The 25,912-nt window shown below is 27.1% G+C and overlaps 1 protein-coding gene across 1 annotated transcript; it reads right to left on the reverse strand.

Moving 5' to 3' along the window:
* Positions 1-18,625: 18,625 nt before the first annotated feature.
* On the reverse strand, positions 18,626-20,078 carry LOC114166162 (uncharacterized). Its single transcript, XM_028050841.2, has 2 exons — positions 19,818-20,078; positions 18,626-19,641 (listed from the first exon to the last, which is right to left on the reverse strand). Exons 1-2 carry the CDS (start codon positions 19,948-19,950, stop codon positions 18,899-18,901), a joined length of 876 nt encoding a protein of 291 aa, XP_027906642.1. The 5' UTR covers positions 19,951-20,078; the 3' UTR covers positions 18,626-18,898.
* Positions 20,079-25,912: the final 5,834 nt, after the last annotated feature.

Below are 25,912 nucleotides of genomic sequence, written 5' to 3' on the forward strand. Positions count from 1 at the left end.
ATATAATGATTTGTAAACTTTTTCTCATGTAATGTCTAAATTTTTATTTTTTAATATGGATAAGTTAATTTTAGTCTAAGAGAAATTTAATTTTGTATCTCTTAAAAAGTGTTATAAAAAACTTTGTTTAGAACTTTAATTTTAAAATTAATCATTAAACAAAACATCTTCTGTTTTGGAGCATTCTTCGGATTACTTTTGTTCAGGTAGAACATAAAGATAGCATACACACTTGCATGTATTATATATTGTAACAATTAGTAGTTAGTTTAAAGTTGATAATTTTTAAATTGATTCCAGCAGTAACTAATTTTAAAAAGTAGCACTTTTATACCAATTAATTATATTCACCCAATGATTAATCTAAAAATAACCAATTAAAAATATTTTTTTAATTGATACAAAATCCAACAAGAAAGATTTGTTGTTTGACACTTTAATTTTGAAAAGTCAAATAGATGACATGAATTGCCCCCATCTTTGAACTTTCAGAGGGGTTCCCTCTTTCTGCAAATTTACATAAAGGATATTTTTCAATAAAAATTATAAAAATATATAAATTCAAAAAAAATCAATGAAATTGATAAGGTGTCTTTATGCAAAAAGTTAAGCACATAAGAGTGGCCTAAAATAAAACCAATGAGTCAATAATTACAGCTGTAAAATAAGTACAACTATTTATAAATTATTTAATATGATCAATTAATTATATAAAACACTTTAAATATTTTAATTATATTTCAAACTATTTCTCTAAATTCTTAAATTGATGTAAAATAGGATATCACCGTGCGACCGAAGACATTTTTTTTTATAATTCATATTTAATATATATGTTTATTGATTTGATAAGTTTGTAATATAGCATGGAGTTTTGTAAATTTTAAAATTTATTATGTTTGTATATTGGTACCGACTAGTATATTTATTTTATATGATAGTTGATCTTATCTGTTAGACGAAAGTTGGTTTATTTTAATGTTTCCCTCAAATAATTTTGGATTGTTACAGCACATGAACATTAATAAAACCATGACATGACAATTCAAAAGTTGGTATGGCTTCTGTTGCTATCAGACACATTGAGTCATTCAAATGTTCCAAACCCCAACCAAGTCGCATGCATACTTAGAATTTCATGCAGCTAATTAAACACCTATATATACTATATTCTCAACATGGACTACGGTTAAATTTAAAGTTCTTATATATATATATATATATATATATATATATATATATATATATATATATATATATATATATATATATATATATATTATTGAAAAAATACGTCATCTGTAAGCCTTCTTTTTCAATACTGTAGAGTTTGGGCCTGGCCTTTTCGGAGGCCCAAGGCCCTGCCCTACAGAAGGACCATATACCCTACCTTGTTCCCTCACTTTGCTCTTGTCACCTTTTCAGAAGCAACTTTCCTCTCCATCCCACACCTCTGCCCTCTGCTAGGGCACATCATCCACACGTCTCCAAGCTACCAAAACTCCTTTCGTGTTACAGGTAAGGGAACTTCGGAGCTTCTGGTCCGTTTACTTCCTTTTCCTCTCTGTTTGAAAGCGTTGGTCAAGTTAGGATTGAGATTCCTAACGTCGTTTTGCTTGAATCTTCATGTTTTCAGCCCTACTCAAGTTCCTGGAGTTGTGCTAACCCTTGGTTAAGGACTTTTGCTTTCTGTACCCAAAACAAAAGGTAAGGGAAGCTAGATCCATCTGTTTTAAGTTGTTTTTGGTCGTTCTCATGTTTATATGCATGCACGGTGTGTTTTGTTGAGAGAAATGGAGTTGCATGTGTGTTTGGGTGTGGATCCGAGCTGGTTCCGCCATTGCATGTGGGTGGACAGTGGTGAACTCTGCTATTTTCGCCCAAGCGAGCTCGTCTCGCCTAGGCGAGAGTACCAGAGAGCCCCCTGCCACGAGAACTCGCCTAGGCGGCCCTTTTTCGTATTGAGCGACGCATAGTCTCGCTCAGGCGAGAAGGCCTCGCCTGAGCGAGATATCGTGAAGCCCCCACGTCGCGCGTCTCGCCTGGGCGAGAATTCGCTGTTTCAGGGAAGACAGCATCTCGCCTGAGCGAGAGTTCGTGAAGATCCCTCGTGGCATGTCTCACCTGGGCGAGAATCCGCTGTGTCCGTGAGGCCAGCGTCTCGCCTGAGCGAGTTTGCGAATGTGTGCCATGTTGTCTTGGCTGTTTGGATGGTTTGTTGCATGTACGGTTTGGGTCATTCTCCCTAAATATGGTGTACGTGAATATGCTTGGGTGTTTGGGTTTTTATGAATGAAATTGACATGCTTGGTATGAGATTGATCATGGAGTTGTGGTTTCGTGATGTTTTAACATGAGAACTGTATGTATGAGATCAAGTGGTGGTTATGGTATGAGAAACATGATTCTGATGGTGTGATAGGCGTAATTCCATAAGTCCCATGGGGAGACTTTATGGTGGCGTGTAGTGTATATATTAAGATAAGGATTCAAGTAAGGATTGCATCCCGAAACTCTAAAGGGTCAGTGAGTCTCAAGTATAGCAAACTGACCCAAGTGGTGAGAGTAGCGGGAGGCCCTAGTCTTTGGCAGGATAATGGCCTTAGGCGCTTAAAGGCTAATCTCGTGAGTGGTAGGGTGAAACCCATTGGCAATGGCTCTGCAGAGCAGTAGAGGCCACCACGAGTGCAGGCATCCAGTGAATCCGATCTTAATGTATGTATCCGGATAATTGAGTCATAGTGTCTTACTTGTTTGCCATAACATGATCTATGTGCCTCTGTGTTGTATGTCTGGGAATGTTTATGCATTTATTCCTTTATACCATGATAAGTATTATATTACACCAGCTTACCCTTGCATTTTGTGTGTGTTCCTGTTATGTTTTCTCTTTTGCGATGATCACCTTCTGGTGGGAGCAGATGAGAGGGAGGCCCGAGATGAATCCGGGAGACGCAGCAGTGCAGCTTAGATCTTCGTGTCTAGATGTCTTAGGAGTAGTTTCGTGGCCATGAGGCCTTTTGTATCAGTTGCCGTGGTGGCAACCCTTTTGCAAGACTGTTAGACTTTTAGACTTGTGTTTCCTCTAAGTAATTCCGGATGACTGTAACAATTACCATTTCTTTATCGTCTTGTTCATCTGAATGCTTCTCGTTATTATAATTGTGTGATACTTTATTTGATGGATTAATCTATTAAAAATGGGACGTCACATCATCAATTAATAACATTATCGTTTTTACTATCAAGAATTATTTTATTAATATATCAATATAGAAATAAGATTAACACGAAAAACATAAAAATATTGAAAATCTCAAAAATAGAGAAAAATCATGACCATAGGAGAATAACACTATTAAAAATTTATACAACACATAGATTACCATCACATACCTTTTGACTTTTGAGTACACTTACACTCTTCAAAGCAAAAATTAAACTCAAAACCTCATGATAATATACTACAAGAATATAATAAAAGTCAAATACAAATTTAAAGTGTGTTTGACTGAAATAAGGAACATCATGCACTTAGAGTCCATTATATAGTTACTAATTAACATTCACCCTTAAATGATCTTAAAATAAAAATGTGAGATTTTTCATGACATTTATTTTCATTAGTCCAACGTATCCATATTAGTCGAAAAGTTTAATTGTGAGATGAAACAATTAAACATCAAAGAAAGAAAAAGACTAATAAATTTATTATCTTGTATTGAAATATATCTATATTATATATAGGTGAAAGAATTTTAAATATGAGAATTTATTACATAGAGAGTATTTTTAACAAGACTATTCAGACAAACATGTCTTGATGTACTCATTTAAACTCACTAATTTACATAGATTAAAAACTTTATAAAATATATAATCACTTTGTTATTAATATTATTTAACTTAACAAGATATATTACTAAAAAAAGGTTGTTTGATAACAACCTTCTACATAAATAATTTAATAACTAATATAGATTAGTAATACTTTACTATAGTGGATGTTTAGTAACAAATGTAAAAGTCATTATTTATTTGTTGGTTTTGTTTATTGTCATAATAATCCAAGAATGACATAAGTATGTTTTAAAAAAACAAATATTCACGTCTTTTTTTATTATAAGTCTTCAACTAGTCACGAAAATAAACAAGTAAAAACAACAGCCCATATTGGGTTATATTGAACTTAAATAAATTAATTTGATCACAAATTTAATTGAACTATTTATATAATTAATTAAGATAATATTTAATTTTAGTGTGATAGATAAAATAATGGCTATGAGTATGACTATTACGTAGAGTGTCATGTACACGTGTGACTATGTAATAAATGTTTGGAATCAAGTAGAGTTATTGCTTTAACAACTTACTTTTATGTGATATTCACGATTATTTTTATGTTACAAATATTTAAAAATAATGAATTATTATCTTTTGGGACAATTGGTGACATCAAAGATATATGAGTAACCAAATTTTTAGAAGTTAGATGCATATAAAACACATATTTATAGTTTTTTCTTTTCAATAAGAAAGATATTATTAGGTGATATAAATTGTTCCAATCTTTCTAAAGTATAAGTTTAGTATTTAATTATATGTGTGATATTTGTTTATGATTATTTTAGAATTTGAATAAAATGTTAGTTCAGGCTAAACATATATATAAAAAAAAAAACTTTGTACCTTGATTAAAAGTCATAATCAATTTAGTTATAAGCTATTATCAATGCATAATAACATATGGATGTGGATAATTCAACACCAATATGTACTTAAATAATATAAAATGACCACATATTCTACAGAGTATGAATGTAAATTAATATAAAATCACATATTGTACATAAGTTAATAATCAGTGAAACAACCATGATGCATGGAGAATCATGATGATGATATCAAAGTTTTTTTTTTCAATATCTTAACTTTTTACTTATATAGTTAGGTATACATGATGAAAAAAAAAATCTTTCTAAAAAATTCTTTTGATAAAACATAATTAAAATATGATAAAAAGTTACATTAGTATCTATACATATAGAGGCTAATACCAAGTGGAATTGAACATGCGTGTTTAAATTAAAATTGTTTAAGCAAAATTACATTGAAATTTGTTTAATTAATATCATTTGACGTTGGATGATTAGTTTATTCATCATTATATAATTAAATATAATTTTAAGTTGGCAATGATATGTTTTTGGAAAATAATTTATTTAAATTTACATTTCATAGAAAGTAAATACTTGCGTTAGTGTTTGATTTCTTATAGAAAAATAGTTTATATACGCCCATATTTTATTTGAAGATAGTCCTCAATAAATTATTAAAAATAGTTTATAAAATCAACTACCAACCATAGGAGAGTATTTTAATTCTATTCCGTTTTTAATTACAAAAATAATTTAAACAGCCGCACATATCACATAAATGCTTACTCAATAGTCAAATTTATAACATACGATTTCTCACTCTTATAACTTTCTAAAACATTTCTTAATACACTTTGTAGTAAAAGTCATCACAACATGTTTTTATTAATAAAAAAAATACAATTATATTATTTATGCGAACAATTTAAATACATTATCCACCAACCTAAAATGTCTTTTTTTTGCAACATGGTGACTCTAGCGTGATAAATTTTGGTTGCATTATGCATCAATTTGTGCAATATTTTTTGCAAATGAAAGTATTTGTCCTCGTGCATGATAAGATTCGTACTAACATGACCTTTATTTTTATTTTTTTTCTTTTAATTACGGTCCAATTAATTAGTTTATCTTAACTATGTAGATAAATAGTTACGTATTTAATTATAGTACATTACGTGCTTGTGGTCATTAACAACAAACGACCCCTTTCATTAGACAAGGTTACCACCACCACCAACCTATTTTGTCTCACATACCTTATCATTCAAACTTGTCTACTTAATAATTAACGGCATGGTTGGAATGTTGAATAGAGAAAATTCCTTTCTAAAAAAACTATGCATACATCACTTACTTAAATACTTAGAAATGAAAAAAAAAATTAAGATTATTATAATTTTATAAACAAGCATCTTAAAACAATAGTACACACAGTTAGCTTTTCTGCCCTTTCTGTACCGGACCATCGGCTCATACAACACTAATGAGATTTGAGTCCAATCACATAAAAAATTAACACTACTCTCAACCAAAACCTTAAGACAATTAGTGGATGGGTCCTCATTCTTATATGGTACTCAATTTTCTCATTTCTACCCAACGTAGGACTTAAATTCACACTTGGATTCCTAGGATTCCTAACACACACTTTATCTAAAAAATAAATAAACATCTATAAAAAAGTAAAAAATTGTTGGCTCACGTCTTAAAACCACATTACACATTTTATCTTAGTGCATCTATCTTTATTGTGTGGTGGTGCATCAATCTCTTTCCTATTTTTAGTTTATTTCAGTTTTCTATCACTTTTTATCTATTTGTCTCACTCTCTTTTAACATCTTTCTCTCTTTTTTCTTTTTTCTTTTTTTTTTTCTCACTTTCGTTTTAATGTCTCTCTCACTCTCACACTTCTATTTTCCTCTTAGCCACACATCACTTTCTTTGTCGTTTTTTTTTCAACCATCTCTTCCACACACTTTTTTTTTTTTTTTCATTTCTTCTCCACCATTTTTCTTTCTCACATCTCTCTTAATATAAATATTATGAAAGTTGAAGTTATGTCACGACACGATTGTATAATTTTAAAAAATTAATATCGAGTAATATGTATTTTAAATTCTAAAATTTAAAATCAAGGTGAACAAAAGAAATAAATACATTATTTATATTTTTGTTACATTTTCATTAAATAGTAGGTTATTAGGTTTAACTTACTCCAACTTCAATACGATATTTTCAAATTTTAATTTATTTCAATTTGGTTAACAACTAGTCAAAGATGAATTTACACGAAATTTACATAAAACTTAAATATCTATTTAATCTATAGAATTTGAATATTTTATGATTTTAAATATATATTTTAGTCATATATCACTTCAATATGTTTGACTATAGATATGTTGCAATGGCCTACATGTTCGTCCACAGGTGTATTCGTTAGTAAAACTGACTGATTCAGTTTTGAAAATATATGTATCTGTTGAAAGATATAACATGAACTTCATGTTTAGTTAAAATCATTACATGTTTGGCTTTTCTACGATGGATACGACAATTCTTTGTTTTACTTATTCTCTGCCGTACGTTCTAATTTGTTGATAAATGTGCACGAGCATGTAGAATTTGACAATTCTTTTCACACTAATAATTTCTTTTGGTATTTTCACGCTAATATAAATATATATATATATATATATATATATATATATATATATAGTATATATTACATCAATTATGGTAAAATTGACATATATAAGAGATAGTTATTAGCAAAATCAATATATATTACGTGGTTCATTTTCTTCTTCTCCCGTTGTGTCTAGCACCAACGTAAGAAGTCGCTGATTTTTGCATCAGCCACACTACCACAAAAAAGCATGCATACACCAACTTCTCAACATGAGTTTACAAGATCACTAATAGAGTTTTCAAAGAAGATTTATGGAAAAAATATGACACTATAATGAGATATGATTACTATCAACTCAAAATTTCAAGAAATGAGTTTATGAGTCTTTTTCAGTATTTTCTTTCACTATCCAATATGAAACTTAATTCACATTTAAATTTTTAATAATACTCAATCATTTGATGTAGACGAGACTTTCATTTTCACTTCCCTATTTTATGATTGTATATAAAAAAATAAAATTTTATAATTTCATCGTAGATGAATATTGCTCCTAATACGTCAAATCTCTTATTGACATCGTATCAATCTTCTCAGGAAATACATGTTTTATTATTAAAAAAAACTGTAATATTTAATCTTTTATATGTTTCCTGAAATTCAAATGAACCCTCTTTTCCTCTCACAATTTAAAGACCAGTATAAAACTGTAATTAAATAATACACGTTTTGCTCCTACTGTTGAAAAAAGTAATATTTAATATAAACAATATAAAATATAAGATGTATAAAGTATCATAAATAAGCTAATTATAAATTATATGGTGGGATATTGTAGAAATATGTGAAAATATTATTAGATAGATATCTGAAAAAACGATTAATTTAGTCGTGGTATAATAATAATGCTTAAAATAATTTAGTTTCAGGATGTCACGTTAAAAAATCAACAGTTTTGAAAAACTGTTTGCAGCAGTGATCGCTACATTAATTGTCTAATAATACAGTTTAGAATCTCAGTCTCTTCACCCTTTTCATACCAGCAAAGCTTTGATCAGGAGTTATAAAGTGTCGCTCTCTAATCAGATTTAAAGTTTGATTTCAACGACAAATAATTATAAAACACTAACAACACTTACGTTGTATCTAGGTTTCGTTGTTTCCATCAGTTCATCATTGCATGGCGACTTCATCCCCGGAACAAAGATATACGCAAACTTGTTGAAAGTCTTACATCGATTAGAGATAAAACAATTTCATAGTATATAAGTGAGGTGCAAACCTCACTTTACAAGCCGATTTTGTAGGATTGAGTTAGGCCTAAAATCCACTTCTAATCAAACTAAACATTTTGTTTGCAGCACTCCACTTGGCGATCCAGTGTTTATCATTTCATGCATCGAAGTTTTCTCAGCCAATACCGGAGACTGTTCATCAGTTCATACCTTACAGAAAAAGCTTCCTCCTTAACATTGTTTTGTTTTACACTGTTCATAAAAATGGAGTTCAAAGTTGCTTAGAAAATCCATGTTTTGAAAGAAGCAATGTTGAGTTAGTGATCACTGTCGATGATGATATCAACTTTATGGTACGTAAGTGGACAACGTTGTTCTTCTCTCACACCTTCCGAGAAGCTCACTGGTGCATGAACTATAAATATCTTTCTCACTACGGTCATTATAGGCTCCTTCAAAGCTCACGTGTACAACTCCTCTTTCCCTTTCTTTATTATTCAACCCTAATTGATGTAACAAAGCTTGCATTTCTTAAACCAAAATGTTCCATGAAAGAGACATCAAATCTATATTTATATTTTAACTTTCAACTGTCTCAACGTGTTAATCCTTTTTGATAATTCTAAACAAAACCACAACCATGTTTCCACCGTTCAAAGTCAAAAACAATTTTCAAACCTATGCGTACGCCTCTTTCTTTCATTGCTTTAGTCAATATTTTCGGGTTGTGGAGTTTCTATACATTCCTCATAAACTATTAAATATACAAAATCATATGCCACCCTTTTTCCACTTTCATACACTTCTCATCAATAATATACTATTTTCTCTTTGGGTTTAACTTTTCTATTTTCGAGCAAAAATTAATTTTACATTATATATAATAATAATAATAATAATAATAATAAGTTGTACGTATTTTATTTATAATTTATTTAGATTTATCTTATTATGTCTAATTACTCATTAGTATTTGGAAGGGTTTATATTATATGTTGATGTTTTTTTCAAATTACTTCAATAAGCTCGATAAAAATAACTTATAAAAGCAACTCGTGTAAGAAATACTTTAATTTGGTTCTCAACTTGAACTATAAAAAAGTAATGCATACATGCGTGCGCATAATAAACAATATTTAATAAGTACTTAGTGAAATTGTTTAGACAATTGTACAAGCATTATTTATTTATTTATTTATATGTTTTCATTTATATATTACTATTATCTTAATTAATTATGTACTTCTAGTTATAATTTTTGAACAATAAAATAACCCTAATTATATATACCGGTAGAGAAAATGATGGGAAAATAAACAGCAGGAATTATAACAATTAATAAAAGAGGAAAAATGTATATAATGAAAATAAAATATTTTCATGAAAAATACAAATACTAATAGCAATTATAAACATTTTTTTATGAGCACAATTATTAAAGTACTATCAAAGAAATATACGCGTAATTAATAATATAAAAAATATACTAACAATACATGTGAATTATAATTCTAAAAGTTTATTAAATTTTAAGCGTGTGTTTTTCACCAAAATGATTCATAATGACGTAATCTCTTTTCACAATTAGCAAGCCGTATCCGTTTCCACTTTAACACTGTATAAATATAGTTTAATAATCTGCCATTACTTTCAAACTATTGCATTCTGTATTGTTTAAGACAGAAAAAATGGTTCCAAGAAAATGTTTTTCCACCAACCGCAATTTTTTTCTGATATGATTCTTACTTAGTCACATAACTGGTCTTGACCGAAGCTGAAATAAAATGATAATCATTCGTTTGTTTAAATTTAAAATAAGCATTTCTAAAACAATTAATTTCTTTTTCGAAAAAAAAAATGTCTTTCAGATATGACTTATTTATTTTGAATAAGTAAAATAGATAAAACATACAAATTTATTTAATTTATTAAGAAACAAGTATAAACGATCCGGCTCAATAATTTATCATATAATACTACAATAAATTACGTATTTATTTGCAAAATTTTACCGACAAATAAAATTCATCAATAATTTAACATCTGTGCTATTTATAAATATTTTTATGAGTAAAACTTATTGATAATTTAAAACTTTTATTACTGATAAATATTTTCATTAATATTAAATTTATTGATAAAATTCATTATTAATTAAATGTTTCAATAACCTATCAATAAAATAAATGTTAAAGTTTTCTTAATTTATTTTAGATATTGATCCTTTCGTAATAAATTTTTTTAATAAATTACATCAATAAAATTCATGGATAAAATTATTCAATAATTATAATGCACATATGAAATTCGTATATATATATATATATATATATATATATATATATATATATATATATATTGGTATATTTAGATTATAAAAGGTAAAAAAATGTGTAATGTTTTAAGATTTGATGATTGCATTTTACTTTGTAAAAACGTCTCAATTAGTTAAAATGTCGATAAATATAACGTGAGAAGCAAGAGTTGAAAACTAGAGATTAAAGAAAGAAAGGTATAGTTTGACGGTAGTGTATAAGAAAATCAATTTAAACGGAATTAAAGTAAAGTAGTGGATTAATATACTAATTATAATTTGACTAATTAAAAGTACAAAGCTACTTTAATGAAAGTGTGTGTGATATAAAACCCAATACGTAAAGCCAACTACTAATGAATTTTAATTTTGTCCATGTGTGCATAATAGTATATGTTTTATATATATTATTACCCTAAAACCTATACCAAAACGTCAAGAATATATATCTTGGTGAGTGATGTAAGTGTTCCATATTATTGGAATGTGACACAATCAATGATCATGTTTAATAAGTAATTAATTAAATTAAACACCATTTTTAAACAAACCCTACCTACTTTTGCATGCTTCAACATTGAACAGGATTTTCAACCAGTCCAAACTTTTGTATCAGTTGGACCAAAATTCAAAGGTACATATATAAATATATAAATATATGTTTAATTAGTCGGATCATATCCACTTTCATTCAAATATGTCAGTTTGGTATTCATTTTTAAAAATATGTCAATCTAGTCCCAACTTTTGAAAAAGTGTCTTACTGAGGAGGTCCTTTATAGACAAAAATTACTAAAGCAGTTAACTTAATTCATGACTTTTACCATAAATTTTGATATAAATATTCAATACTTAATTTTGTAAATCATTTTAAATATCAATATCGTTAATGGTGTTAATAATTTTTTACTGAAAATAACCTAATTGAGATATACTTTCAAAAGTTGGGACTCAATTGACACATATTTAAAAGCGGATATCAAACTGACACATATAAATGAAAATGGGTATCATCCGACTAATTAAACCTATAAATATATAAATATATGGTTTGATTAACATTAAACTCTTGTTTCATTGTATTAAGATAAAAAAAAAAATCATATGACGGCATTTAGCACGACCAAGAAAGAGGTACATGCATGATGAATATAAATATTATAAATTTAGTATAGTCAAGATTAGTATGGTAGGTTGATGTAGCCTGTTAAGTGTACAAACATGTTTATTGTTGTTGCTTCTTTTATAAAAATGAAAATATTTGGATTTGTTTGCTACCTAATCGATTTGTGTAATCTTTTATAAAACTTTACACTAACATGGTAATATATATTTAATTCCTTTCAACAACTTGGATGGTTGAGTTATATGATTGATTGAATTAATGTACCGATCACATAATTTATATATTAAGCAAATGAATTAGGTTGCGTTGACAAATCCAGCTGAATTAAAATATTTTAAATCACTGATATATAATATTGTTTTGTAATGAATAATGTATATATAATTAATAGAGATTTATATGTTTTTAATTTCGTTTTATTTATTTGTTTTTTACATTGGATTCAATTCAATGTCTTTAATCTTGGTGGATTAACTCGTTTTTGTACTGATATTTTTTAGCCGCAACTTGTAACAAAGTGTATGGAGCACTAAATTCATGTTATAATTCAAAACATGAATTATCCCATTGAATCAAAACTTATCCCATTCAATCAATAATCGTCGATTGGATTATCTCAATTGAATCTCAATCCCACCACTAAAACACACAGTAAGAAATGTTTGCACTTAAAAATTAATTAAATGGATCATTAATTTTTTGCCTAATTTTATTAAATTTATAATTTTTCACTTTTAAAAGTGTTGTAAAAATGTGATCATATGATGTTGAAATACAATACGTGTATCAATATATTCAATATACAATAATATGTTTATTTTGAACGTAAATAGATATGATACATATTTAAATTGTATAAGAATTATTAAAATAAAATTAATATATAATTGCAAAATTGTGTGTATTTAAATTAAAAATTATATTTTTTTAGATTTTGTTAAAAATGTTAGTAATTTTGGATGATGCATATATATGATACATAATTAAATGTGTTAGGGTCATTATTTATAAAGCCAAATAATAAAGTGATCTGACTAAATTAAAGATTTGGCTAAAGGCATAGGTCATGAAAATAAATATTGTGTAAAGACCATTTAGTAAGTTCTAATTTGATGAGAGACCAAATTAGAAATACTAAAACTTAGTAATTCAGTTTATAAATGGTCGTGGTCTCCTTCTGAGAGCACACACAGAGTTATAACGTACTTTTCCTGTTCCTTTCTCTCTATCCCCATCAAGAGAGAAACTCAGAGGTAAATAAAGGTGTTCTACAGGAGGAAGATCACTGTGTATCAGGAGTACTCTAATATTATTGTTATGGCCAATTCAAGTACGCTTCCATTTACTATTTACAACATGATTATTAGTACGGGATATTGTGTATGAATTTATGATTGATTATTAGAATCAATATTAGGATCATATTCTGCGTTTATGCTAAAAAAATGTTATACATTCTTACCATCTTACAATATTATAGATTCAATATTTTAAATCATAAACTCTAAGTATTATAAAGTATCTTAATTATCAAACATGTCTTCATATTTTATACTTGTTTAACATAAATTGAAGTAATTGTCATGATAAAGAATTATATTTTGTGGTAAAAAAAATTATGCACAATGTTATATAGAATTAAGTGTGTTTAAGTGGTTGGTTTACAAGACAATTTATCACCAATTGTGTAGACAAGACATTCTTATAGAAGAGAAATTATTAGGTAGCATGTCTTGTAACACTTGTTTTCTCATCTATCTTTCTTATAGAAAAATTATTGTGCAAATAATATTTTTCTTTTCATTTATTTATTTATTTCTTTTTTGATAAAAAAGAATGAGGGTGAGAGAATGAATTGAAAATTATGTTTGATACATACGTCTTATATGGCAAATGAAGATGCTAAGTAGCAAAAAGTTGTTAAGATGCCCTCTTTGTTTATTTTACATTCATGGATCCTACCAATCCACATTTATTTTATAGATATGTAGAACAACATTATATATATATATATATATATATATATATATATATATATATATTAATATTAATATTAGTGTTGATGATTTTTTATTCAGTAACTAGTCAACAAAGGAGGTTTTGCACTTTTGGCCGAAATCCATATTAAAAAAAACAACTTATTTAACCTTTGGATTCTGAACTTGATTGCTAAATATATATATGTGTGATGATTAAGTCAAAGACAAGTGTATTTTCCCCTCTTGTTTTGGTTAGATTAATCCAATTTCTCTTGCAACAAAGTTCTTAAAGTATAATTAATCTAAAAGTATCAATAAATATTTATAAACTATTACGTTAATCTATATTAATTAATAAGTAACATAGTATTTTGTGGTGTAGCAAAAGCCTTTTCGGTTTTTTTCTACTTTTATTTTTATTTTAAATAATTCTCTTCAGTTTTCATAATTCATTTGTAAATCCCATACAGAAGCAGCATCCTTGGAACAGTAATATCATGAAGTTCAATGAAGGGGTATATGCAAGTAGGGAAGCCACAGAAATAATCAATATTTAACTGAAATATATAACATGATATCTTCACTATGTTTGAATTTAATAAAATCGTTGAGTTTAAAATTATTAGTTAAATTGAAAAAAATATACTAATTAGTTTTTTGCAGTATTAAAAAATGAAAAAGAATTTCAATTCAGCTCTTGAAACTAAAAAAATTATAAATTCAAAGATATTGAAATTCACCATATTAACGATATATAGATAATATGTTCTCATTTTTTTTTCCGACAAATTATCTCAAACCAAATTATATGATTACTGAAGTTTCAGTTTTACCATCTTAAATATACACGGTTAAACATATCCCTCATTCATCCGAGATAAAGTGAATTTATAATATATAAGTGATTGTAAATCCTACCTTTTAAGTAGATTTTTAGAATTGAGTTAGACTTAAAGTTCACTCCTTAACATGATATTAGAGTTACAAGTTTGAGTATATCCTAGCGAGATTTATTGTTCTTTATTGTGCCCTGTTATCAGAACATTGTTGGACCTATTGTGTCACCCGTTATCGAGTCACTACTGGACCATTCATTAATGTTTAGTCTCATGTTCAATATGTATATATATCAGCGTGAAAGGTCTTTATTAACATGGTATCAGAGTCACAAGTTTAAGTATATCCTAGTGAGATTAATTGTTCTTTAGCCTATTGTGCTCCATTATTAGAAGATTATTGAGCTTATTGTGCCACCCGTTATCGAACCGCTGTTGAATCATTTATTAATGTTTGATCTCATGTTTGAGATTATATACCTCGGCGTGAGAAGTGTGTGTTGGAGATCTCATAAGATAAATTTATAATATATAAGTGGATGCAAATCTTACTTTACAAACCGAATTTATTAAGTTAAATTAAACTTAAAGTCTACTTTTTAATATTGGATAACTTTGATATTAAATCTTAAATCATAAATTTGGTTTTTCACTTTTAAACGAAAACCTATTGTATACCATATCTTTTTTTCTTGTAATTCATGGTTTTACCATTTTTAGTGTATATTTTTAAAAACATTAAAACAAGTAACTATTTTTTTTTTTCTGTCAGCAAAATGTAAACTTGAATTACTTCAATCTTAATTTTTTCTCAAATGTTACTTATACGTCAATTATCCTTCAGTTAAGTTTGCAGGCCATGCTGGTTTGAATGAAAATTTTCTTTTGACTTATTCTTAACGGGTAACATAAATGTTTGAATGAACCAAATGTTTTGGAAATAATTATTTTTTTTTAACAATGTTATAGTATGATGCAGTGGCACCATATATCGTTTCAACACTAGTGGATCTTAGTAGTGAATGATTATTAAATATCTTAATTTAACTTTTCAATGAATATAATCGTAATTACTAACACTAAAAACAATTAGTGCCGGTCGTGATTTGATTACCTCTTACGCAACCACTAAACTATGATCACTTCCTCTACCGAAATTTCAGATAAACTTTTAATATATCATAATTATAACTAAGCACATGCTGCCACGAAATGGAAAAGAAGATTAACTCAACTAATATAAATATTAGGGTCGATCAATTCAAAGGCGATTTTGTTTTGATTTGGAATGGTCTTGTAATAAAACTGTTTTGGCATTTATATAGTTTTTAAATAAAAAATATACGAATTAATAGATGTAAATTTTGTCAGCATCTATATATGAATCATAATTTGAGGTTAATTAATATAATTATTGATGCTATTTAAAATCAAAGATGTAGGTTAAGATTCCTTTTAGGTTGCAACTTACACCAGAAATTTCAGAACTTTGTATATGTGTGTGTGTGTAAAATTATGTTTTTTATTTGTTTTCATCTTAAAGTATTAAAATATTTTTAGTTGATTAGACATTTTATTTTAAAATTTATGTAATTATTTATTAATAGTTACCTGACATTAAAGAAAAAGAAATATACGTTTTTTTTTTTATTGAATCCTTGCTAATATGCACCTCTGTTTTGACTTTTATTTTTTACAAAAAAAAATATTTAATAAATATTTGGTGAGGGCGATGTATGAGTATATTTCTTATTTAAGAAAAATAAAAATAAGATACAAATGTCATATACCATTCAATTAGAGGAAGGTGAATATATGAATTTTTAAAGTTTTGGATATACTCAAATTCCGCACTCATCCTATCTAATTGTTGTTCCTTTCAATAAATATGAAATTTGAAATCTCTCTCTGTCACAAAACTAAATATCTTCTAATAATTTTATAAAAAGGTTAAAAAAAATATATTCATATTTATCTTAATATATTTTTCTTATGCATACACTTATCTCCAAAAATTTTGATGCTACTCATGTGTATATCTGAAGAATTCATATTTTTAGTTATGACACAAAATTGTCAAAATATGTATAATGTGATTCTTTTTTCATATTTAACATAATTGATTTTTTTCTTTCCACTCGTATACCTACTCAATTATGTTCTAAATGTCCTATGTCCCTTTTTGATTGAATAATTAATTCTGGAAACATTTATCATGTCACTATAATGTGTTCCACTGTCATTTAAGCATTAAACAAAACAATTAAAATACAATATAGGCTTAAATACCTTTTTTGTCCTCATTTTCGTAGTGTTTGTTGCGGATGGTTCTTATTTTGACAGAATGTTTAAAATGATCCTTATTTTATTGAATGTTTAAAATGGTTCTCATTTTCGCAATTCATATTTTATCTGGTCATTTTCTTTGATGCCGTTTAAGTCAGTAACATAGCACGGTATAGGTGACACTGTTTGTATTAAGTTGCATTGGAGTGTATTACGTGTACTGTACAGATGATTCTGTTACTGATTTAAACGGCGTCACAGAAAAAAAAACAAATAACATACGAATTACAAAAATGAGGACTATTTTAAACATTCGGTAAAAATGATCATCATTTTAAACATTCTATCAAAATAAGGACCATCCACAACAAATACTACGAAAATGATGACGAAAAAGATATTTAAGCCTACAATATATTATTTAATTACAGACCACCATACTACCAATTTATTTGACTTTTATGCCTAAAAAATACTATTAACTATCTCTAGACTCGCCTCAAAAATAATTTTTTAATTGACTGATAGTAATATTTATTGAAAATAAGACATTTAAACTTTAAAAAAAGAAGTTAAATTGTAATTTTTATCACCCTTTAATTTCTAATTTACTATTTTAGTTTTTCTAAGTTTTTTTCTTGCGATTTTAATTTGCACACTTTAAAAAAATCTACAATTCAATCTTTGTTTTCACATACACAAACACGGTATTTTAGTTTTCACACTTGAAAAGGTCTATAAGAGGATTCAAACTCACACTGAAATTTAACTGTATATTACAAACTAAGTAAAATATAAAAAATAAAACTCTTGAGAAATTGTAGATTGAACTAAAATTACGAATTTTTAAAACTATAAAGTCTAAAATTGCAGGGAAGAAAAACCTAAATCACACACAAGAAATTAAAAGATGATTAAAAATCTAATTTAAAATAAACCATGAATTATCAATAGTAAATTACTCTTTAGATTTGTGTAATCATGAAATAAAGGTAAAGCACACGAGAAGCAAACTTTCAAACATTTCTCTTTCATAAAAGTTTATTCATTTTCCTAAAAAGTTAAAAACAATGAAATCTCTCTTCACATGCATGGTAGAGTTTCACTCTATTATTCTCAACAATCATTCTTCTTGTGAAATAAAACTCACTATCAACTTGATTTTTCTTTTGATTTTTTTACTGTTTCTCTGCCATAATTACAAAAAAAGAAAACCCAATAAAAATCTGGACTCATCATTATACTGAGCGACCATTACCACACATCAGTTATAATTTATAAACAATTTGACATAAAGTAAATTTTATTTTAAAGTATTAGCATAAGCATTAATGACATAATAATATACGATGCAAAATATTAGTTTATATTATTATTATACATGTTAGGTTAATATAAATAATGATTTCTTCAACTACCATTAAAAAATATTATATCAGTTAAAGTAAAAAAGGACTGGTTTTTTAAGTCAGTGAATGGCAATTTTTTTATGGAGTGCATCATACACAAGTGACTGAATTTTTAATTGTGCAAAAACCAAGACGAGATTAGATACGATCAGAGGATATAAATTATAAAAATATAAAGTAACATGAGTAGTTGAGCATTATTATTCTTTAACTAATATATATATCTTCTTTTTTTTCTAAAAATGTTTAACTGTGACGAGTGTTGCATATTCATCATGGTCAAAATATAAGTTTCTCAAGACTCAGTAAAACACAGTCACAGAATTACTTACAAATTATTTACCAACCAAGTTTTCACATGAACAGTAAAATTGTAACTCATGTATCTAAAATCTTTATCAAGTGTTGACACTGTTTCACACCAACAAAGATTCTCCAAATGAATTCATTTCGACGAATTGGCTATGATCCATGTTGAGGAGGTGGTAATATTCTTCATACAGTTGTTGCAGAGAGCCATGATCTGAAGGAAAATAAGAGTGGCATTCAATATCTGAGGCGTTGACCAAGTCATGGTCCTCACTGAAGAACCCAAAATCATCACTTTCTCCCACATTTCCGAATTCACTAGCCAAGTTTGATTCTTTTGTGAAGGGGCTTTCTTCCTTTTCTTGGTTTGTCGATGCACTTGCTGAGTTGGAATCAAAGGTGTAAGTGTTACTATCTGTTCTTGGCAAATACAAAGCCTTCACTCTGATTGGTTTCGGTAGGTAAACCTGTGTCTTTGCTGCCTCTGCATTATTTGTGGTGTCTCCTTTGTTCTTCTTCTGTTTGTTCTTCTTTTTGCCACCGTTTTTCTTCTTTTTGCTGCCATTTGCAGGTTCTTGCTCAGGACTCTCCAAGGTATTATTGGGTGTGTCTGTATCTTCTGCTCCTTGATTTTTCAGCTTTTTGCAGAGATGAGTGTTCCAATAGTTCTTTATTTCATTGTCTGTTCTTCCTGGTAATCTTCCTGCTATGAGGGACCATCTATTCCCCAAAAGTGAATGCATTCTGATTATAAGATCATCTTCTTCTGGTGTTATGTTTCCTCTCTTTATATCAGGTCTTAGATAATTCATCCATCTCAATCTGCAACTTTTCCCACATCTAAGAAGCCCTGCATATTCAATCACAGTTATGAATCAGTATTCACCCAATTGAATCATCAGAACAAAAACAATTCAATTTTTACACTGTTTGTGTAGTTATAAACAAACCCTAACTCATTCAACCCATCAAAGAAAAGATCAAACTTGAGAAATGAATCAGCAAGATTAAAAAACTCTTAATTACCAGCTTTTTTGGGTAGTGATTTCCATTGGCCTTCTCCATGAGCTTGGATATATTTTGTAAGCAATGCATCTTCTTTAGGAGTCCATGGACCTTTGTGTAACCCTACTTTAGAACAACAAGGAGCTCTTCCCATTTTTTGGCTCTCTGAAATTAGGGTTCTTATGCAAGAGAGAGAGAGATAGAGAGAGAGAGAGAACGAAGAGTCCTCTTTGTTATGGGAAGGTGGAAAGTGCAGAAGCAGAGCACCTTAAGATGCCAACACTTGTTGAATTTATATAATAGTGGAGCCGTACCAATTTTTTATTTTTATTTTTATTGTTTTTTTGGTCATTATCATGCTGTGGATGATGACAAATTGAAAAGCCAACAGTGGCTGCTATTATCTATTCATTTTCCCTACTTGTCACAATTTATTTACTTAATGTTCATGTGGTGAATAACATAATGGTAAAAGGTTTAAGGTGGAAGATGAAATCTTTATCACAACCCAATTATTTTATCAATGAAAATTTAAATATTCATCTGCAATGAAAAAGAGTCAACTACATACTACCACTTAATTGGTTGCAATGTTTAGTGTTAGAGAGTGTTGTTTAGATCATTACAAACTTGATTGGTTCCAGATTCTTAATTATTTTTGTTTTGAGTATTTTTTTTTAGAAAATAATGGGAAAACAAGTTGTGTTTATTTTTATATACTTTTTTTTGGAATGTTATTGAGTTTTCATATACTTTTATATTAATGATTCGTAACAAAATTTTAAAATAGGTAAACTTGGCCTCTTTTAATTTTTTTTTTAAAAAAACGTATTTTTTATAATAAAGATTAAATATACAATATGGGAATGGAAATACACATAAAAATACTCTTTTTATATAAAAATTTAATAGCTCTAAATTTTAATGGCTTTACCTTTCTTTCCCCTTTTGGTCGTCAAAGTTTTTTTAAAACCAATTTTTTATTGTTTCTTTTTTTCCAAACTAGAATGAAGATTAATAATCAAATAATAATACACATAAACTAAACGGATCTAGATGATAAAAACTATGTAAGTATAAAAGATGATTAAAATGTGATTTTTCTTAAGGTAAAATAACATACGATATTGATCAGGGGAAAAAAATCTACCAGAATAGTCAACCCAAAATGACAAAGAGATATTGGGAAAATTATTTTTGTGCGTGTCACGGTTTTCAAAATGGAAATTTACGAGCAAGATTCTTTGGAAAAATTATAATTTTTTTTTATTATCATTTTGTTTTATGCGATGAGAGTATGAAGGTCGAAAGAATTTTTTTTTTCTTCTGAAAAATAGTTCTATTTATGATAATAATTTTCATTCTCATTTCTATACGGAAAAAATCTAATAAAAAACATATTTTTTTCACATTAACTCTCCTTTTTTATTTTATTAATAGTAAAAAATACAAAAAATAATAAGACAAATATAAAAAGCAAGCTAAACATGCTCTTTCTTTCTCTCTCCGGCGGCATCATTAGGCTGCTTCTCTCTCTCTGGCGGCGGCGCTCTCTCTCTGCGGCAGCAGTTACAATCATAAGACTAATAATAACAATTTGTCTTTTTTTTTGTCCTTTCTAAACACCGCATCAAGCATCTCACACTATCTCTTAATGGTCACTTATTCTAATTATTATTAACTAATTTCAATTAAATACAACGAACTCATATATATATATATATATATATATAGTGAAATAAATCATGCATGTAGAAGAGAGAGAATGTTAACAAGTCAAAACAAAAGCATGCAGAAGAAGTGAAGTTTTTTTTTTTTTTTTTAATGTTGTTGAAATCGAACTGGTGGAGGTTGTTGAGTTTCGCAGACACTGTGCAAAGAAAGCAAATTAATTAAGTAAAAGAAGATGCATGTTATTCCAAAATATATATTTAGTAATTGGAATACGTCAGATTGAAATTAAGCCAAATATTACTTCACTTCCTTGTCAGAAAAAAATTCATCAATTTTGAAACATACAGCAACGAAAATATTAAATAAAAAAGACAAATTGAGTTCATCAGCAAGTAGAATAAAAACTCTGATTAATTATGTTCAACCACACGTGCTTGTACTTTTTGACCATCTTTATGGGCTTAGATTAATTAATATCTATACACAAATGTAAAATATTAATATTTTAATCAAGTGCATTATCCGGAATAAATATCTCATATGCACCTAAAAATTATTATCAAATACCAATATTTGTAAATAATGTTTTTTTATTAAATAAGATTGATTTTCTTAGTATATTGAAAGGTATATCTAAATTTATTAAGTGAAATAAGGATTGAAATTAGAAACTTAAACAAGTGAGAAAGAATTTAAAGAAATGATGAAGTATTTTTTAATGAAAAGAAAGAAAAAAAAAATATTGAACAAATCTATTTGAATTTTACACTTACAATTTTAGCAGTTAAATTATGTAAAAACGATAATTTTAATAAGAATGCATATCAAAATTTAGATAAATGGAATATTCAGTTGTATTAATATTATAGTTATTTTTTTTTTTGCTTGTATGAAAAGCATATCATATATGTACTAAAATGTTTCTATTAAATTAAATTTATATTTTGTTAATTTTAGGTGAAGCAAACATTCATATGATATGATGAAAATGGACCTATACAAGAGAAATGATGAAACTATTGCTAATAAAATTGTATATACTCAATAAATAATGTTAAAAATTAGCCTAAATTTTTTAGGGGTAGCAATGCGGGCTGATTCAACCTATTTAGGTCCGGTCCAAAATTGGTCACAAAATACAGGTCCGGCTAGCTTGTCCTACATTTTCATCATGGGCTGAAAATTCTGCTCCACCTCACATAAGTCCAGGCTCACGAGACAATACTTTTTTCTTTTAATTTTTATGATAAAACTTTCAATGTTCAACAAATTGGAAAACTTTAACAAGTTCACCAAATAAAATACAGACTTTGGAAAGTTAGATGATAAATTGATAATTCAATATTTTCATCATATTCATATTCGTATTTTAACATATACGATGTATTATTCAAATTGTAGCACATTCAAAATTACATAATACTTGTCATTTCCAATCATACATGAATTTGGAACGTTTATGCAGAAGGGAAGTAAATATATACAAACGCAAATTTTATTTTCTGTGAGTCCGTGAGCCGGACTTCTGCAGGTCAGTAGGCTTAATGTTTTGGTCCACCCCGTGTATTTTTGGCGGGCCTACAAGTCAGCACACTGGGACAAATCTATATTATCACTCCTAAAATTTTCATATATATATATATATATATATATATATATATTAAAAAAAGTAGGAAATAAATTTTGAGAATATATCTATAAGAGTTGTCTTTATATTTGTTTTCTAATCGCTTTTATATATTATATATTGTCATTTGTTTTTAGATTGAAACTCAAAAACCTGTTACTCCTATAAACCCTACGAATGCATCACATATTATAAAAGAAGATATGGAAATTGAAGAGAAGAGGTGAGTGATCAGGAGTGAAAAAGATTAAAGGAGAACATGAATTAAGAAATAATGAAATAGTTGCCGAAAAATTAAGAAAATTCTTAATTACTATTTGCAACCATTAAAAATATCGAGCTCACCCTATTCTAGATATCCTTTCTCTGTTGCAGCCCGAAAACCAAACTACTAGAAATATTATTTTCACCACCTACTTAACTCAAGTATCATAGTCCAATTAAATCCAAAACTAATATACATACAAAATTTAAATACATAAATAAATAAACCAAAGCTTACACATATATTAAATTTAATTATATTTTAAATTTTGTCTCACACTCTGAAATTAAAATACAAAAATAAATATTTACATCAAAGCTCCGCCTTCGATTAATAAATACAAAATTAAATATTTCGGGCGTAAGATGATTAACCGTCATTAAAAAAAAAAGTCCCAATTAAATTTTTGTGCTGATTGATTTTTTAAAATTTTAAAACTTTTTAATTAATTTGCTGCTGCGGTTACATTTGTTCTGTTAACTGTATATGTTTGTTTTGGTTAAATGTAACAACATAATACTAAGATATTGTAATGACGAGAGGATTTATTATATTTAACAAAAAATATTTAAAAGCAAATTTAAATTAAAAATTTAAATACAAACATAAAAGATAAAAATACATAAAATTAGATAATAATAAAATTATTGAATTATTGAATTATTAAATATAAAATAAAAAATATAATTTTTGTAATTTTAATTTCTTTTTTTAATGTTTTAATTATTTAATTTCACAGCTAATTTTTATATTTTATAATTAAACCATTATAAATTTATTAAATTATATAATTACATAACTATGAAATTGTAAAATAAAAAAATTATTGATGTTACGATATTATAAAATTACAAAATTATAAAATATAAAAATATGAATTGTGAAATTAGATAATTAAAATATTATAAATTAAAATTAATAAATTATATTTTTTATTTTATATTCAATAATTTCATAATTTTGTTATTGTCTAATTTTATAATTTTATATTTTTTTATCTTTAAATTTTTAATTTTTTTATTTTTATAATATTAATTTACTTTAAATATATATTTTGTTAAAATATAGTAAATCTTTATAAGGGAGACTTTTATCATTAAAGTCTTTTAGTATTATATGACCATATTAAAATAAAATGGCAGTATAAAGTAATTGTCACATCAAATAATTAACGTAAACTAATGATAAATGCTCAAATCAAAAGTTTTAATATTTTAATAACTTAATAGACAAAATTTTAATAGACATTCAATTGAAAAATTTAAAGTTTTCAAAGAACTCAAAAAATAATTAAAACTATTTTAATTTAATAAATAAAATATTTTTATAGAAGAATGGTACCAAAGTTATTAAAAGAAAATTATATCAAAGGTATAAATAAAAAATAATATAATTTTAGCATGAAAATAACAAAAACTTAAAAAGAATATTGTAGTATAAAGATATAATTTAGTATTTGGATAATTTCAATACTCCTTCCGGAGTGAATGAGAACGGTTGACGCATCCATTCCCTTATGTTAAATTAAGATGTTTTTAGAGAGAAACATTACTTTTATTTTTTGCCATGAAAATAGGGTTGGTAATATAGATTTCATCCGATAGGCTAAAAAGAAAAAACGTGAGGTCAGACGAAATATTGAGCTCGTTGGCCCAGACAAACCTAATTTGTAAAAGTTCGTAGCTTACATGTGCTGGTTCAAAAAAAAAAAAGAAAAAAAATTGTCTTGGTATATATTAGTTACTTTATGGACTTCTGAATGAATGTTCTAAATTCTTTTATAATTAGAAAAGACAAGTTTTATGTAGTTTTCAATGTACTAAGATTTGAATAATACATTGTATATGTCAAAGTACGAATATAAATATGATGAAAATGTTAAATTATTAATTTATCATCAAACTTCCCAAAATTTTTGCTTAATTTTATGAACTTGTTAAAGTTTCTCAATTTGTTGAACATTGTGCGGGCTAGCTCAACTTGCATTGTGCGAGCCAAGTGCGGGTCATTTCAGCCCTACAAGAAAAGGATTTTATTTGTAATTATTATTTTTATATATTATACATTATACTTTTTTTCTTTAAATTTAAACTTGTTGTTATTGTTGAATTTTATTGAAATTTAAATTTAAGTATTAGGAAATTTATATTTATATTTGTTATAAGTGTGCTTGAATATTATTTTAAATAGATGAATATTATGAGTGACTATTATTCATCATGAGTTATTTAAATTATACATGAAACTGTAAATTAGTATAAATTTTTATCACATATATAGATGTATATAATTCTATTGATTAAGCTATATTTATCAATGTTACTAGCATATCATCAAGTTCAAGTTGACATGGAATGAGAATCTGTGTAATCGTAGAAAATTTACATTTTTAATCAATCATGTCATTGCAATTTAGTGAGTGGAGACTTTTCACTACTGTTATTAGTAATAGAATACGTTAAAAGTAAATCACATTTAACTTTTATGCACTAATACACGGCTAATTTATACACTATTCACTAAGTATTTTGATAAGAGTTTTCATTAACA

The sequence above is a fragment of the Vigna unguiculata genome, chromosome 10 (assembly GCF_037176805.1).
Source record: "Vigna unguiculata cultivar grain cowpea cultivar isolate G323 ecotype 2 chromosome 10, ASM3717680v1, whole genome shotgun sequence".
Lineage (NCBI taxonomy): Eukaryota > Viridiplantae > Streptophyta > Magnoliopsida > Fabales > Fabaceae > Vigna > Vigna unguiculata.

Excerpts from the sequence above, each read along its gene's own strand:
- LOC114166162 (XM_028050841.2), bottom strand. The coding sequence starts at position 19,950 with ATGGGAAGAGCTCCTTGTTGTTCTAAAGTAGGGTTACACAAAGGTCCA. Across the intron at positions 19,642-19,817 it reads ATCACTACCCAAAAAAGCTG|GGCTTCTTAGATGTGGGAAA; the intron begins GTAATTAAGAGT and ends TTGAATATGCAG.